Source organism: Heloderma suspectum, chromosome 6 (genome assembly GCF_057233095.1).
Source record: "Heloderma suspectum isolate Gila_16-S chromosome 6, 16-S_ref, whole genome shotgun sequence".
Classification (NCBI taxonomy): domain Eukaryota; kingdom Metazoa; phylum Chordata; class Lepidosauria; order Squamata; family Helodermatidae; genus Heloderma; species Heloderma suspectum.
In genome coordinates this window covers 17,201,128-17,218,942 of record NC_139463.1, presented here as the reverse complement: position 1 = coordinate 17,218,942, position 17,815 = coordinate 17,201,128, and the positions used below count along the sequence as shown (strand labels likewise).

General features: G+C 41.6%; 1 protein-coding gene across 6 annotated transcripts in view; it reads right to left on the bottom strand.

Annotated features, from left to right (window-relative positions):
- Window positions 1–17,815, bottom strand: part of ZBTB44 (zinc finger and BTB domain containing 44) — a 45,139-nt gene that overhangs the window by 13,610 nt on the left and 13,714 nt on the right. For 4 of the 6 annotated variants that reach the window (XM_084803650.1, XM_084803649.1, XM_084803652.1 and 1 more), the window contains 3 exons: window positions 17,338–17,444; window positions 7,886–8,950; window positions 17–101 (listed from right to left, as the gene is read on the bottom strand). In XM_084803650.1, the coding sequence (XP_084659776.1) occupies window positions 17–101; window positions 7,886–8,903 (1,103 nt within the window). In that variant the 5' untranslated portion in view covers window positions 8,904–8,950; window positions 17,338–17,444. The remainder of the gene's footprint in view (window positions 1–16; window positions 102–7,885; window positions 8,951–17,337; window positions 17,445–17,815) is intronic. The other 2 variants (XM_084803646.1, XM_084803651.1) reach the window with 1 other exon arrangement.

Genomic DNA, 17,815 nt, shown 5'->3' with positions numbered 1-17,815 from the left:
CTGTGTTGGTACATACCGATCATCATCATCTGCATGAACGTTACCACCAGAGGTACTCTGGAGTGTTGGCAATCCTTCAGTGACCCCTTCATCTATTGAACCTGGGCAGTTAAAAAAACAACATATATTACTCTGCAATGTAGCATATATTTACCCAAGTGTGAGCCAAACTTGGTAATGTGTCTCCACATTTTTTCTTGTACTAGCAGTGGCTAACGTCTTTCGCAAACATTGGCACTTTAAAGACTTCAGAGTACTTTGCTGACACATTTCAATCTTCACTGACCTGATAGGATGGCTTAATAAACAGTTCAATAGTCAGAATGTATCACTCAAAATTATAGGACAAATTAAAAACAGTTTGGCATATTTGGTTTCAATTATCAGAAAACTCTTGGATGGGAACCGGACTAAGATATGCATAATTGAAGGCAGGACTGCCATTGCAAAACCAAATGTATTTATTAGTTAAATCATGCCCAGACAGGGATAGCAAAAGAAAGGACTGAGTACCCAACAATGCAGTAGTCACTGAAGCCTACATCCCTTCTTTATAAGCTCCCTCTCCCATTTCTGGCCACCAAAATAGTACTTTGCTGCTTACAGATCAGTACACTCCCAACCCCATCCTTAGTACAATGACTCGGAAGAAAGATTTATGGAACCCAACATGACTTGCTTCCAATTAAATGTTTAGGATGCTTGTCAGTGGAAACAGTTATGTTTTCATTCTGTCAGTATATCATAAATATTCAAATAAGAAAGAAGTAGTGGAAAAGCTTTTCTTAAATCTTATTAGATATAAGCCAAGATGGGGATTACCTCAATATATTTTCAACATATGGTGCTGGTGGTACTACATGTTCTTTAATGGAAAGCACACCCTGGAGAAGGTTACTGTTGATAGTGAGCATTGCTTTGGACCATGCTTGGACTCGGATTACTGGGGATTTTAAACTTCATGTGTCTACTTTTCGTGGCCAGACAATACTGGTTCATCTTTCTAAAAGTGTCAGGTCCTGTCTGGCTCATAATTAACTTCTGTCTGTTTGTATTTTTTTAAGACACCTTTGAAATCTCTAAACTACATTCAAACTATTAGGCAGCACTGGATTATGTCTGGATTCTCACAACTTTTTTTTTTTTGCAAACACTTAGCAATCCCCAGTTCAACCCTAATTAGCCGCCTTGGGTTCCTTGGAGGAAAAAAGCTGGCATATAAATGTAATAAATAAATAAACAAACAAAATGCTAATGTGTAATTAGTTGCATGAGAATGTAGAGAGGGATTCATACTAAAAATATATAATAGAAAGTGATTCTATTTAAAGTAAGACAGTGCACAGATGACTGTATCTTTACTTTAATATACATCTGAATGTGCACCCAAATTATGCTGACAGGGCTCAGTTCAGTATGTATAAGTGTGCTTATGTACGTAGATCTGCTCAGGTGGATCAGGGCAAGCGGTCCTGGTTCTCTTTCCCTCCTTTTCACTAAATTTTGCAAACTCTTTCCTCATATGGCCTGCTTTCCAACTCACTTCTTCATTTGCCAAACATGCATCAAAGGGCTACTTCCTACATGATGGTTGATGCTCGGTTAACAAAATTCATGTAAAAAATGCATGCATACTTCATCAGATACTGAAGTTACGTATGTGCATTTTAAAAGAATTCTTCCCTTTAACATGTGAGCAGAGACCCAGCCGTTTCTCACTCATATGTATCTGAAAGGGAAAAGCAATTAATTATACATGCAGGTGTCCTCCTTATCTAATACACTTTATAAAGTACACCTGTATTTTCTACTTGAATATTTATTTAAAACATCTTACCACACTCTGCAGCCAAAAAGGCTCCTAGAGAGGCTTACAGAGATCAGAAATAAGACAATCCCTGCCCACAGGCATACAATCTAAAACAGACATGATGCAAAAGGAAAAGAGATTGGGAGGGTATAAGGAAAAAGCAAACTCAGGTACTACATGCTTAGTTAGGTAGTTAATAGTGGCACCTGAGTACAAAACACTGCCTAAGAAACAGCCGTTTTTGTTCGTATATTAATTTTATATTACATTAGCATATTAGTTTTTCCCATAAACCAATACTTACCAGCACTCTGACCAAAACTAGCTTGTCCCAAAAAACTACCTACTCTGAAAATCATTGCCTTTTAAAGAGGCAAATTTCCCAATCTCCATCTACTTTACTGCATTAATTGTGTGGAGAAAGTTTCACAAAAACCAAATATTTGGAGTGTTCCAGCTCTGTGCCCCCAATTCTGCAGCTGAGGTATAGTTCCCCCCACCCCAATTATACTTTGTGAAAATGTGCAAATTCAATCCCAAAATTCTCCCACACAAAATCTCTTCTTATGCATCTATCAGACATATGGAGGAGGGAGCAGCACCTACAAGCCATGCCTCTACTGCAGCATCTTCTGGCCACACCCTAACTATGGCACATTTGGTCTCCAACAGTGTGGAAGTCCTTATGTGCTATGCATCTTTTTCACACAATCAGCCAAACATGCAAAAGTCAGGAGGCACAGTCAATGCGCATGATCCTGTTCTCCCCTCTAAGTGTTTGGTAAATGTGTGGAAGTGAACATATGAACAGGGCTTATGAAGAAGAAAAATGGCAAATTACAAGGGGGAAAGGCACAAGGTTCCAACAACATTTTCTTTAAGAGATCAGACTTTCAGCATAAATCAAAACATACCCGACCAAGTGACTTCCTATTTCCATGTTCCCTGGGTACTACTTGCTAGTATTGTGCAGCAGCAGTGGCAATGGAATTGGAATTGCAGTGGCTCTGACTGGGGAATTACCAACTACACTGGATTTTTTTTTTTAAACAAAGCCAAAGAAAGGAACTTAAATAGCCTGATCCTATGCATGCTTAGAGTTGCAGCATGTGTCAGGTGCGATTTGCCTAATCACCCACCCAGGCGCAGCTTGTTGTTTCCTCGAAGCCTGAGCAGCATGGCTCGTTTGAGGGGGAAACAACCCCCAAATAACGCACAGGCTGTTGTTTTTTTAACTGCCATAAAACAAAGAGTTCCATGGTCAGTGTTTGTGAGGTCGTGTTCGCCATTATCCATTTTTGATTTCTTCATTATAGCCTGAGGGAACACAACTTCATCAGGCAGGCCACTGTGTTTTTATTGACCAACAAGAGGTTCCAGCTATTATGGCAGACTGTATTTCAAAAAGGAATGCCTGCAATTGCTGGCCCACAAGAAACTGCATTACCTCACTGCCAACAGTATAGTATTTCAGGCTGAACGAGAAAACATCAGAGATTTAAACATCTTTGGTTTAGTGAAAGTGCTGCTTTAAAACAATATTTTAAGAGGTATCTATTTAAGAATATTATCTGGCAAATATAACTCTTGTATACTGCAGAAAAAAATATTTCTATAAACCGCAAAGCACTGATGTGGATCAATGTGTTTATCAGAGAAATACCAGAGAAATGTGCTCTTGCATGGATTGCTGCCTGCCTTTCTCTGGTGATCTTTACACCAGAAGTGAAGAAGGTCAAATAAGGAACAGAGAGCAGTGCAGTCAACCAAGAAACATCAAAGGACAATCTACCTCTGGAGCAAGGGCCCACTGAAGCTAATAACAGTTGTACAAGACTCAAGTACATTATTTATTTCATAGGGGATGATGGAGAAAGAAGCTCTAGGTGGACAATGCTCCAGTCAAAGACTCCAAGACAGACACCATCCTGCAAGGAACATTTTATTGGCTGGTGCCTTGTGTAGTTACTAGGACAGCCAGCAAGGGGCCTATCCTGCAAAGTATCAGAGGAAAATTCTGGGCCTGAATACTGAATTATGGCCCAGATGACAGGACTCTCCCTGAAATACCACCATCAAGGACCATTACATAGATTCACAGAGTTGGAAGGTACCTCAAAGGTCATCTAGCCCAACCCCCTAACTATGATGACAAAAAGGCAGCAATCAAGGAGGAGAAGCCACAAAAACTAACATAATAGAGAAAACAACTTAAGAATAACCAAGTACACTTCTGCCATACAGATGAGGAACCATATATAATACTGGAATTCCTAACGAAGTATCCACAAATATGTTCCACGCAATACCTTATTTTTAAAGTAGATAAATGTTAATCTTCGAAATAACTGTGCCCAGTATTGCTTTCCCCACATAACTGTCTGGGACTTTTAATTTGTTTTTAGGCCACCAAATTCCCAAGAGAGCTGACTGAAGTTTGACAGTCTGCTACAGCAGCTGCTTGATGTTCCCAAAGAGCTTGTGCATAAGCAAGAATTTCTCCATTCACTTCCAGTATGGGAGACAGCTCTAGTGGTGAATATCCACAGGGCATGCTGAACTGCCCATGACACTGGAGTGAGTGGGGAAGTCCTTCATTGCTGAGACCTCTCTGTGTGTATCCAGGGCACTTGCAGAGCTTTAGAATAGCTCCTGGATCTTTTAGGATATGAACCTCCTTAAATATTAAAGTTGTCCTTCCCCCTTGACATGGATTTTAGCCAGGTTTGGTTTGCTGAAGTTTGTTTTTTCCTTAAACGATGCAAGAAACTATATACTATTCTGTTCATGTAATGATTTTGTATAACTGATCACATGTCTCTGGCAATTTCTTCTCTGCGCTCCCACTTCCATACATTTAGCGGTATGGATCAGATTACATCAGTCTAGTGAACCAGCTTCTTGCTAAGGGCTGCCAGAAAATAAATTCTGTCTCCCCCATTAATTTATAAACCACTCTCTCACTTTCTGGAAGATTAGGTATAAAGTGCCTAGTAAGATAATGAATAACACATTCACATTTGTATGCCTTCTATGCAAAAAAGATTCACAACTATTAAGTCTGCAAAGACTCTGGTAGGTGAAGCAATTTAATTTGAGCAGAAATGCTACCAATATAGAATGTCAACATAACAGCTATTCAAAGTGTGATGCAAAAATAGCAACAGAAATATGTCAAGGCATGTGCCACTGGAACACTGTTCCTGCTTCTTTGAAGCAATGATGCAGCTGAAGAAGTATGACTGCATGGCTCAGACATTTCCTCCCTGAAAGTATCAAGGCAGAGACAACAGTCACGCATACCTACGGTGCAATGCTCTTTAAGGCTGCAACTGTAAGCACGCTTACTAGGGCTTAAGACCCATTGAACTCAAATGGACTTTTAGTTTAGTTTAGCCTAGTTTATTATTTTTTGTGCAAAGACGGGCATGATAAAGGACAAAGAAGGCAGGGACCTAACAGAAGCAGATGAGATTAAGAAGAGGTGGAAAGAATACACAGAAGAACTATACAGGAAAGATCTGAATGTCCCTGATAGCCATGATAGTGCGGTCACTGAACTTGAGCCGGACATCCTAGAGAGTGAAGTCAAGTGGGCCTTAGGAAGCATTAGTAACAACAAAGCTAGCGGAGATGACAGTATTCCAGCCGAGCTATTTAAAATCCTAAAAGATGATGCTGTTAAAGTGCTGCACTCAATATGCCAACAAATCTGGAACACTCAACAGTGGCCACAAGACTGGAAAAGGTCAGTTTACATTCCAATTCCAAAGAAGGGCAACGCCAAAGAGTGTTCAAACTAACGCACAATTGCGCTCATTTCACATGCCAGCAAGGTGATGCTCAAAATCCTACAAGCTAGGCTTCAGCAGTATGCGAACCGAGAACTACCGGAAGTACAAGCTGGGTTTCGAAGGGGCAGAGGAACTAGAGATCAAATCGCCAACATTCACTGCATCATGGAGAAAGCAAGAGAATTCCAGAAAAACGTCTATTTCTGCTTCATTGACTATGCTAAAGCCTTTGATTGTGTGGATCACAACAAACTGTGGCAAATTCTTAAAGTGATGGGAGTACCAGACCACCTGACCTGTCTCCTGAGAAACCTGTACGAGGGTCAAGAAGCAACAGTAAGAACCAGACATGGAACAACCGAGTGGTTCAAAATTGGGAAAGGAGTACGACAAGGCTGCATATTGTCACCCTGCTTATTTAACTTATATGCAGAGTACATCTTGAGAAATGCCGGGTTGGATGAATCAGAGGTCGGAATTAAGATTGCCGGGAGAATTATCAACAACCTCCGATATGCAGATGATACCACCCTAATGGCAGAAAGCGAAGAGGATCTCAAGAGCCTCTTGTTGAGGGTGAAAGAGGAGAGTGCAAAAGCTGGTTTGAAACTCAACATTAAAAAAACGAAGATCATGTCATCTGGCCCTATCACTTCCTGGCATATAGAAGGGGAAGAAATGGAAGCAGTGACAGATTTTACTTTCTTGGGCTCCAAGATCACCGCAGACGGTGACTGTAGCCATGAAATTAAAAGACGCTTGCTCCTTGGGAGGAAAGCTATGGCAAACCTAGACAGCATAGTAAGAAGCAGAGACATCACCTTGCCGACAAAGGTCCGTCTAATCAAAGCTATGGTTTTCCCAGTAGTAATGTATGGCTGTGAGAGCTGGACTATAAGGAAGGCTGAGCGCCGAAGAATTGATGCTTTCGAACTGTGGTGCTGGAGAAGACTCTTACGAGTCCCCTGGACTGCAAGGAGGTCAAATCAGTCCATCCTAAAGGAAATCAACCCTGAGTGCTCATTGGAAGGACAGATAATGAAGCTGAAGCTCCAATATTTTGGCCACCTAATGCGAAGAGAAAACTCCCTGGAAAAGACCCTGATGCTGGGAAAGACTGAAGGCAAAAGGAGAAGGGGACGGCAGAGGATGAGATGGCTAGATAGCATCACGGATGCAATGAATATGAACTTGAGCACGCTCCGGGAGAGAGCGCAGGACAGGAAGGCCTGGCGTGCTATGGTCCATGGGGTCACGAAGAGTCGGACACGACTGCACGACTGAACAACAAGTTTATTATTTTTATCTAGGTTTTCTACAAGAAGTCTCCAAAGTGACTTATAAAAAAGGGTGAAATATCGCACAAATGAAAGCATTTACTTCTGGGTAAATCCGCTTAGGATTGTAGTATAAATGAAAGATGGTCTCCTCTCATTTAGACTACTGTAATGTGCTCTACATGGGGTAACCCTTGAAGACAGTTTGGAAGCTGCCGTTGGTACAGAACGCAGTGGCTCGCCTGATTAAAGGCAGCCGCCGCCAAGATCATATCACTCCAGTGCTGAAGGAGTTGCACTGGTTACCAGTTGTTTTCCGGGCCAAATTCAAGGTGTTGGTTTTGACCTTTAAAACCCTACATGGTTCCGGCCCAGCCTAACTTAAGGAGCGCCTCCAGCAACACCAGACAGGTCGTTTAACAAGATCAGCCTTGGATGGCCTTCTCTCTCCCCCATCAGCCAGGACAGCTAGACTGGTGGGGACGAGGGAGAGGGCCTTCTCTGTGGTGACCCCCACTCTGTGGAACCCCCTCCCTAGGGAACTCCGCCATGCCCCCTCTTTAATGAGCTTCTGCTGCACATTAAAAACGTGGTTGTTCAGGCAGGCATTTGGGGTGGGTTAGGGTATTTTTAGAAAATGTTTTTAATGTAGAATTTTATTGTTTTAAACTGTTCTGTTATACACTCTGTACATAGCCCAGAGTGGCTGGGTGACCAGCCAGATGGGCGATTAATAAATTTGATAAATAAATAAATTGATGTTACAAGTGAGCAGATTCAACACTGAGTTTTAAAGGGGATTAACGACTACACGCTGATCACAACACTTTGGGTGATGTGTGATGAAACCAATCAGCATCATGATATAGCTTTTATGATAGCCTTTTGAGTTGTTTGAAAAAACTACACTTGAGAAGTGGGAATGTTTCCATAACAAGATGAAGCCCTTGCATATAGCCTCCAATAAAACCATAATGAAAACACGCAGATGTAAAAGATTCTACCTATAGAAGATGACTGTGGGCTGATCAAAAGGTCCTCCTGAACTTGTTCACTTCCTGGAACTGTCTGCTGATCACTCAGAGAACTTTGGGATGCGCTGACAGGCTGTGATACTTCCTCATGGACTTCCTCATCACTTAACCTTTCCACTTTTACATGTACATCTTCTTCAATCACCAGAGGTGAGCTGGCCTTCGTGCTCTCACAAGTCACATAATCAGCAATTCTTCTAGATGCTTCAGATGGACCAGGCACTTCTAAAGTCCGAGAATTTTCAACTTGCTTCGCCTTCTCCGACTGAAGTCTTCGGTCGATTCCAAAAGGGAAAGTCCAAGGAAAAGCTAAGGAGGAGTCTACAGGGTGACTTCTGGACTCTGCATAGGAAGCTGAAGGATTCAGAACCTGCGGGGAGTTTGTCTGAGTGCTACATTTAAGTGGACTTTCTGGTGACATTACTATGTAGCTTTTGCGCTTCCGACGTGATTCTCTGCAAACAGGAATGGTTCTTTCTACCACACTGCATTCTGAGGAAACTGGAGAAAGGCTGCCATCTCGAGAGGTAAAGTTGCAATTTGCACTGTTTTCTTGTCCGGTATCTAGCACCTTTTCTTGCTGGCTACTGGGAGTGTTCCATAAAATGCTTGACTTCATGAACTCTGAACAGGTGCTAGCAACACTGAACATTTGCATATAGCTAGCTGCAGCCAAGACATCAATAATATTTTCTGTGTTAATAGACAATGTTGCTGTGTATGCATATTCTAGAAGAGGCATAAACCCAGTCACTGTCACATGATGCAGGTCAAGTACACTTTTGCTGTCATCTTCTGCTTGGCCAACCAACTTTGAACGGAAGAAGTCACTGCAGGCTGCCAGTACCACCTTGTGTGCTCTGAAGATTTTGTCTTGGACACGGATGGTGATGTCGCAGAAATGTCCATCATTACGCAGCATGTTAAGCTTTCCGAGCATCTCCTGGCTGTGAGCAGGGGAATTGTGAGTAAATGTTTTGACACCCATTTTTCTGCTTTTTACTAATATCCACAATACAAGAGATCAAAATGAACCTAGAAAGAAAAAAGTGAAGACAGTGAAGAAAGCAATTTCCACAGTAATTCATACCACAACAAAATATGTGCATACATTTACCATGAAAAAAGCTCAATCCCTGGGAATTCATCAGAAAATATGCAATTACTATGTGCTCAAGCCCAGCTCCAAAGGAACATGCCAGTCAATAATATCAATGCTTTTATCAACTTGGATAAATTATTCTGCTAGTCTGCTATCCAGCCCAAATGACAGGAGTACAAGGCTAAAGTCCTGAAGTCCTGTGTTCTAGCTGGTTGAGAAAGAAGGATGAATTATTGACTATAGTTTAACATTACAAGAACAAGCCTGCTTGAACTTCAGATGTGAGTGTTCCCTGCTTTCCTCTTCTCCACTGATGCCAGGCATGAACACGGACAAACTATGAGTAGTTTAAACTACAGTTTATTGAAACAAGCCAAGATCAAACTCTGGTTTCTTACACTGGCTTGTTTCAATAAGACATAGTTTAAACCAGCCTTACCCAAACTAGTATCCTCCAGATGTGTTGGACTACATTTCTGGAAGGCATCTGAACTAACCAGAGTTCCCAGTTTGGATGCAACAACAAACTGCTGATGTTTTAAACCAAGAAGCGGAAGATTTCAATCTCCTCCTCATGGCTACTCCAGAACTTAAGGGGGGGAGGGGGGAGTGCTTGCACCCAAAGGATCATTCCTGTAATAATAAACTATGGCTTAGTGTTTTATCTGAACTGGGCCACTAGCTTGGGCAGTACAGAGCAGGGATGATTTTCAACAATGAGTTCTTAAAAGCTGAGGAGTTTCATTTGGGTCAGTGACTGATTGGAGAGTTGGAAGAGGAGCTCGACAGGGAAAAAAGTATCTAAGGCAGTGTTCCCCAACCTCCAGATACGCTGGATCAACTCCCATCATCTCCAGCCAGCAGCGGCTGTTTATGGTGACCGAGGCTGAAATCCTATGCATGCTTACCTGGGAATAATATCCACTGAACACGGTGAATAAACATGCATGGGGTTACACTTTCAACAAGTGTCTAGATTGCAATCTTTTCCCTTTTTAAAAAAGAAAGTGTAATTACAACAGTCCAAAATTTGCATCTAAATGTAAGGTTGGCATCAGTCTGGCTCAAAGTACAAAGTTTTGGGAGGAAATAGGAAACAAAATACCTTACCTAAACATTTAAGGACCCTTTGCCTCTACTGTGCATTTAACAAGACCAAGAACTAAAAATTTATTTTAGTGCCAGTCTATTCCTCCTGGTAAACTACTCTTGTTACTCTATTGAAAAACAGCCAATTTTGACCTCATTTTCCTTCTTGTTCCTGCTTTCACACTCATCATATTGTAAATTACTTCAAAAGAAAGTAATTTGTCTTCTGGAGCACAAAATCAACTGACTAGCATTATAAAGATCACATGGCTCATCTATTTCAATAGCTAGAAATTATGAAGGAAACACTAACAATTTAATAAGGCAAAGTTTGACTAGTTGGTTTAAAATGAAATTGTGCACCATTTGGAAAGGAAGAATTAGTGAAAAACTGTCTGAAAGCTATTTTTACTATAGAGACGGATGGTCAGAATGCCTATTAGCTAATATAAATCAGATAAAAAGATACTAATAACACTAGGCACTCTTCTCTCTCTCTCTGTCTGTCTCTCTCTCTCACATACACACTTGACTCAAGAGACCCTTGTACAACAGTCAAAAAGCACTTGATATCGCCATTTTTATGGCTATGATTGAATCTTAGGACTGTATATTGTTTTTATAATAATTTGTGTAATTTTTATTTGTAATTGCATGTTAATCTGTTATTTAAGCTCCTTGTGAGGGCTTCTGCCCCAAAATGTAGCTTAAAAATATATAAATAATATGAAAGACTTCACTTTCTGCTGATTTCTGCCAATTTCCCTTCCCCTCCAAGCACAGCAGGCCACTGCCCCCCACACGCCCACGCACCACATCCTATTCCAGAGGGGCCACAACCCTTCAAGGAGCAATCTTTCAAGGGTTGCAAGGTGCTGCCGTGCAAAGAGGACAGAAAGGCCTCCTTTCAGTTATTTGGATACAAGTTAATGTCTTCATATACCTGTTTTGGAATTACCATGTCACTTACCTGATTCTTAAACTAACATTTTACATATTTACCCTAGATAGTCTTTTAAAATGAAGTATCAATAAATCTATTTTTTAAACTCATTTGATTATTTTGTACCCAACATAGGATGCATGTTAACTTGAGGGAAGCTACCACTTGAGGGAAGCTTGAGGCTCTGTCTTGCTGCAGCTGCAGAATGCACCAGGGCTTTGCCTGTCAGAATTCCATGAGGGCCGCTTTACACATTATGTAAGGAAAACCTACATTTTCCTATACAAGTATATGCTGGCGGGGGCAATAGCCATTGGGAATTTCCTGTGAAATGTATCCATATCACTCATATAATTTAAAGCTTGTGTTCTGAAACACAAAAATAGGTACAATATGTGCACATACTAACATCATCAACATATTAAAACATCCTGAATACGGCTGCCAGGCTGCAATCCAAAAAACAGTACTGGCACAACAGAAGAGGTTGGCACCACTGTGCATTCTGCTCTGTTCCTTCCTGGGTTTTTCTGCTCTCCTGTGTCTTGCAGAACAGAATTAACCCCACTTCCTTTAGCAGATGGGGTGTGAACAGGGTGGAAGAGTGGTAAACTCTCCTACTGAATTAGTACTGCTAAAAGGCAAAGTTAGGTTCTTCATATTCTGACCTGGCAACCACATCCCTGACATATTCTGGATCAACAATGATCAGTATACCTGTCAGCACTCACTCCTAGTTCTTAGTTCCAGTGGGATCCTCCTCTAGGGAGGGTGGGTGCGGGGAGCCTGCAAAATTTTCTCTTGAACAGAGACAGTGCCAGCCTCATACAGAATATAGACTGGAGCAACAACAGTGGCATGAGTCTCTACTATTTAATAATGTTTTCATGCTCCAACCCTTCTACAGCTTCTCACAAAATTCCTCCACTCACATTTTATAATAAGAATAAATTATACAGAGTTGACATATTTCCATAATTCCAGTAATAGTATCTAGGTTTGTAGCTTCAACAGAATAACCAGGGCATATGAATATAAAAATCACCCTGCTGGGACTAGAAATGTAAAATTTCTGGAAATTTTTAAGCCATAGGAAAATCCAGTTTTCCCTGGATTTTGGGTGAGTGAGTGGGGAATGGATGGAGATTTTGGGCAAGACGGAAAAATAAGCAATACTTTTTTTTTTAGTACTCTTTACAGATCTAACGTCACTTTGTTGCTTTAGGACAGCTTTCCCCAACCTGGTGCCCTCTGGATATTTTGGACTTCAGCTCCCATCAGCCTCAGGCAACATGGCCAATGGTCAGGAATACTGGGCACTATAGTCCAAAACATCTGGAGGGCACCAGATTGGGGAAGGCTGCTTTAAGAACATAAAGCACCCTTTATGTTCCTAAAATTATATTACGTAAAACTTGGTTTGCTCATAAAGTTTTCATTATATTTTAAAATGTTTCAAAGTTAGGATGCAATCCTACTGGGATAGTTGGCTGCCTCCTGTTATAATAGGTAGCAGTTATATCCAGCAAAATGACTGCAAGGAGATTAGAAACTCAACTCTAGTACAGAGGTCAAGAGGGAGGAGCCTAATAAAGCTGTAATTACAGCACGTTGGCCTCTGTCTTTCAGGGGCTAAGAAAGCACTATTAAAACATGGTGTCAGAAGTGACTCTCTTGTTCAGATGACAAAGAAGGCTCAAGGAGCGCTGTTTATAAAGGCAGCAAGCACACTGATGGCAGAAGAAGAATTACGGCAATGGGAGCCATCATGATTCCAGTTCCAGGGCCCATGAATATGGCAGGTGATATGGTCCATGGGGTCACGAAGAGCCGGACACGACTGGATGTTTTTCAAAGCACAGTGGGAGAATTATGAAATTCCAACAGGATTGGATGGTAAAGATAAAAGGATTAGGGTTGCAACACTGCTAGCAGTGATGGGGAAAGAATGTCATTTGCTCCAGCAGCACCTTGATATTCCAGCAGTGGACAGGCAAGATCCATCCAAATTACCAGAAGCCCCATAAAAGCATTTTGAGCCTACTAGAAATGTTATATATGAATACTATCTCTTTAACAAATGTGCACAAAAACCTGATGAAACTATAAATCAGTATATTGCTAAATTATGCAAAATGGCAGATTCATGTGCATATAACCCTTTAAAAGAAGAACTGATTAGAGGCAGACTGGTTATAGGTATTAAGGACAAAGGAGCACAGATGAGAATGCTCAGAAAGCCAGTGTTGATTCTGCAGGAAGCCACAGACATATGCAAGGCTAGTGAACAAACTCTAGTACAAATGCAAGAAATGCACCCTTCAGAAGCAGACAGCATGCATTATATCACCAAAAAATTAACATTCCAACATGCATATGCCATCATGCAAAAACAGTGCTGAGCCCAGAAGATTTCAAAGCGAGGGTTGTGGATACTGTGGCAAATTGCATGATCCTGGCAAATGTCCGGCATTTGGAACTATATGCAGAAGCTGTGGCAGAAGAAATCATTATGCCAGAGTTTGCAAATGCTATCATCAAACAAAAACTGCACAGCATGTGAAACAGGTAGACAATGATGATCTTTGCAGTAATTCAGACGGTGATACTTTCTACATGCATGACATCAAAACAGTGCATACTAAGACAAAAAAATGGTTTGTCAAACTTGTATTAGCACCTTCCACAGAAACTTTGCAATCCTGGCTCAAGCAAGAAAAAGGAAAGGTTCCTCCTGTGCAAGCACCGGGTCATTACTGACCCCTAGAGGGACGCAGCTTGCGCTGGCGTTTTCATGGCAGACTGTAGCGGGGTGGTTTGCCAGTGCCTTCCCCAGTCGTGACTACCTTTCCCCCAGCAAGCTGGGTACTCATTTTACCGACCTCGGAAGGATGGAGGGCTGAGTCGACCTGAGCCGGCTACCCGGGACCTAGCTTCCACTGGGATCGAACTCAGGTCGTGGGGAGAGTTTCAGTTGCAATACTGCCGCCTACCACTCTGCGTCACACGAGGCTCTAGAAACAGAATGCCAAATAGACAGTGGTGCATTTCTAAATGTAATGGGTTAGAGAGACTTTCTCAACATTATGCAAGATGGAGAGGCAAAACCAAGCTGAGATTATATGATGACACAATCCTCACACCGCTAGGGCAATGTGTGCTGCAGGCAGAATACCAAGGAAAATGACACCAGCTTAGAATTCCAGATTGTGAATTCCAGGCAAAAGCTCCTCCTGTCAGCAAGCACAAGTGAACGTATGAAACTAGTAACATTACATACTTCATAAGACATCCACTCCTAAAGGAAATTAACCCTGAGTGCTCATTGGAAGGACAGATACTGAAGCTGAAGCTCAAATATTTTGGCCACCTAATGCGAAGAGAAAACTCTCTGGAAAAGACCCTGATGCTGGGAAAGACTGAGGGCAAAAGGAGAAGGGGATGGCAGAGGATGAGATGGCTAGATAGCATCACTGATGCAATGAATATGGACTTGAGCACGCTCCGGGAGAGAGCGCAGGACAGGAAGGCCTGGCGTGCTATGGTCCATGGGGTCACGAAGAGCCGGACACGACTGAACAACAACAACAAAGACATCCACACAGTCAGACTAGAAACCAACAGAACCTTGGCTCTGGGCCAACCACAAGGTGGCATATCAAAAGCACAAATCTTAAAAAATTACCATGTTGTCTTTGAAGGACATGGATGTCTCCCAGGCACCCCACATTTCAAAGTGGATGAAACTGCAGCCAGTGCAACATATGCCACGTAGAGTCCCCATAACATTGAAAGAAAGAAAAAATGACTGCAATAAGACAAACGGAAAAGAATAGAATCGGTGCCAGAGTGACAGAATCTACCAAGTGGATAAATAACATGGTAGCCATAGAGAAACCTGGTAAAATTCACACCTCTATAGATCCAAGTAATTTAAACAAAGCATTGTTATGAACTCACTACCAAATGCCCACCATAGAAGAAATTTTATCAGACCTTGCCAAAGCTAAAATATTTTTGGCGTTAGATGCAAAAGATGGGTACTGGCAAATCTTATTAAATGAAGAAAGCAACTACCTTACTACATTTTGGACCCCAGAAGGCCGTTATAGGTGGCTGAGAATGCCTTTTGGCATAAAACTAGCAGCAGAAGAGTATCAGTGCCACCGATAAGATGCACTGGTAGGTCTCAAAGGAATCAGTGTAATTGCAGATGACATTCTGGTGTATGGATGTGAAGATTCAATGGAGAGTGCCGTAGCTGACCACGATGACAACCTGATCTCTCTGCTTGAAAGGGCCAGAAAAGTGATTCTGAAACTCAATAAAAATAAGAGGTGGCTACGAATGACAGCAGTACCCTAAATGGGACACTGCCTAACATCACAAGGTTTGCAACCAGAACCAGAAAAGGTGAGGGCTGTGCAACAGATGCCTAAACCACCCAATACCAAATCTCTTCAGCTGTTCCTAGGATTTGTTAATTACCGGATCAAATTTCTTCCCCACTTTTTTGATGTCTGTGAGCCTCTCAAACGATTATTGGACACAGATAGACCTACAATGTGGCTATCTCAAAATGATGCAGCCCTCCAACAGATCAGACTTGGTTACCAGACATCCTGTGTTGAAGTACTGTGACATGAATGAAAATGTCACTATCCAGTGTGATGCCAGCGAAACCGGCCTTGGTGCTCTATTTTTGCAAAATTTGCATCAAGGTCTTTATCGCAGACTGAATGGCATTATGCCCAAATTGAAAAAGAATGCTTAGCAATAGTATTTGCATGTGAAAAATTTGACCAGTACATACAATGTCAGAAATTCATCAGAGTTGACAGCAATCATAAGCCTCCAGAAGTTATTTTTAAGAAATAATTGTTAACAGCCCCAAACACCTCCAAGGCATGCTTCTTAGGCTATAAGGCTATCCCCTGGATGTACAATATAAAAATGAACACAGCAGATCTCCTGTCCAGGGCACCCTTGCCACAAGAAGGTCACACTGACAAGCAAGATTATGAAATAATCAGTTCCCTTGAAGCACAAGCAACACAAGAGGAACTAGAAAGCATTAATCAAGCTGCATATATGCCCATCTCACAACAAGGACTTCAGAGTCCAGGAAAACACTTTATAGGACAAAGCTGCAGGGATTGATCTCTACTATTTTAGCAGGTTGACCAGATAGATACCCAGGAGAAAACTCCAGTGTCCACTCGAGCCTACTGGAACCATCACAATGAACTAAGTGTCCAAGATGGCATCATATTCAAAGGACAATGGATATTCATTCCAAAGCCCAGGAGGAAAGACATATTGTCAAGAATACATCACAGTCATTCTGGAATAGAAGGATGTTTGAGGAAAGCTAGAGATGTGATATTGTTGTTGTTCAGTCGTTAAGTCATGTCCGACTCTTCGTGACCCCATGGACCATAGCATGCCAGGCCTTCCTGTCCTCTGCTCTCTCCCGGAGTGTGCTCAAGTTCATAGAGATGTGATATACTGGCCAAATATTGCTAATGATATCAGAGACCTCATAAGCAACTGTGATGCATGTGCTGAATTCCAAGCAAGTCAGCAGAAGGAACCACTGGTGAGACAACAGCATTCTTAACAGACCATGGAGCAAGGTGAGAATGAACCTCTTCACAGAAAATGGCAGCAATTATCTCATTCTAGACTACTTTTCAGATTTCTGGGAAATGGATAAACTACCAGACACCACATCAGCAACAGTAATAGAAAGCATCATGAACCATTCCAGCAGTCTAGGCATACCTGACTGTGTGATTTCAGATGGTGGACCATAGTTCACCTGCAAAGAATTCTCCAAATTTTCAAGACACTGGGAATTTCACCATGTAACATCATCACCCTACAATAGCCAATCTAAAGGCAAAGCTGAATCAGCTTTCAAAATGGCAAAAACTCTATTAAAGAAAACGGCAAGAAATAAAGAAAACATTTGGCAAGCTATTCTGGAGTGGAGAAATACTCCCACTGCTAGTATTATGTCCAGACGCACACAATCCTTGGTGCCTATCTCTTGCATTATTGAAACCTAAAGTTGCATCAAAAGTCACAGATCGACTGCAACACAAACTCAGTAAAACTAAAGCCTACTATGACAGGGATACGAAAGAGTCACCACCACTGCACATTGGAGATTCTGTACGGGTCCAGTTATTTCCTCAAGACAAGTCATGTCCCTGGACAATAGGAACTTGCATGGGACAAATAAATCCCCGCACTTATATTACTGAAGTTAATGGATGGTCTTACCGACAGAATTGCAAGTTCATTTGTCTGATAAGGCCTCAAGGACTCCAAGACACCTCAGATGTGGTGATGATATGCAGGACTATTCTACCATATTCCTGCACCTGAACCTGAAAATCAAGAGACACATGCAACTGCATCACCAGCACAGAACAGCAACAACATGCAGGATCAAGATACTTCTGTACACATTGACCTTGTGAAATGCACACGTACCCACAGTCATATCAAACCACCTAAATGATATACTGATTTTGTATTAAATGACTGATAGGCAATTTAATTATCTATCATTCAGAACCAGTACTACTTCCAAGTTAAATGTTCTACATATTTCATTTGAGCAGTTATCTTCATGTTACTTACATGTTCTCTCAACAAATACGACATTGGATATATTACAATAGGTAGCAGTTATATCCAGCAAAAGGACTGCAAGGAGACTAGAAGCTGAACGCTAGTATAGAGGTAAAGTGAGAGA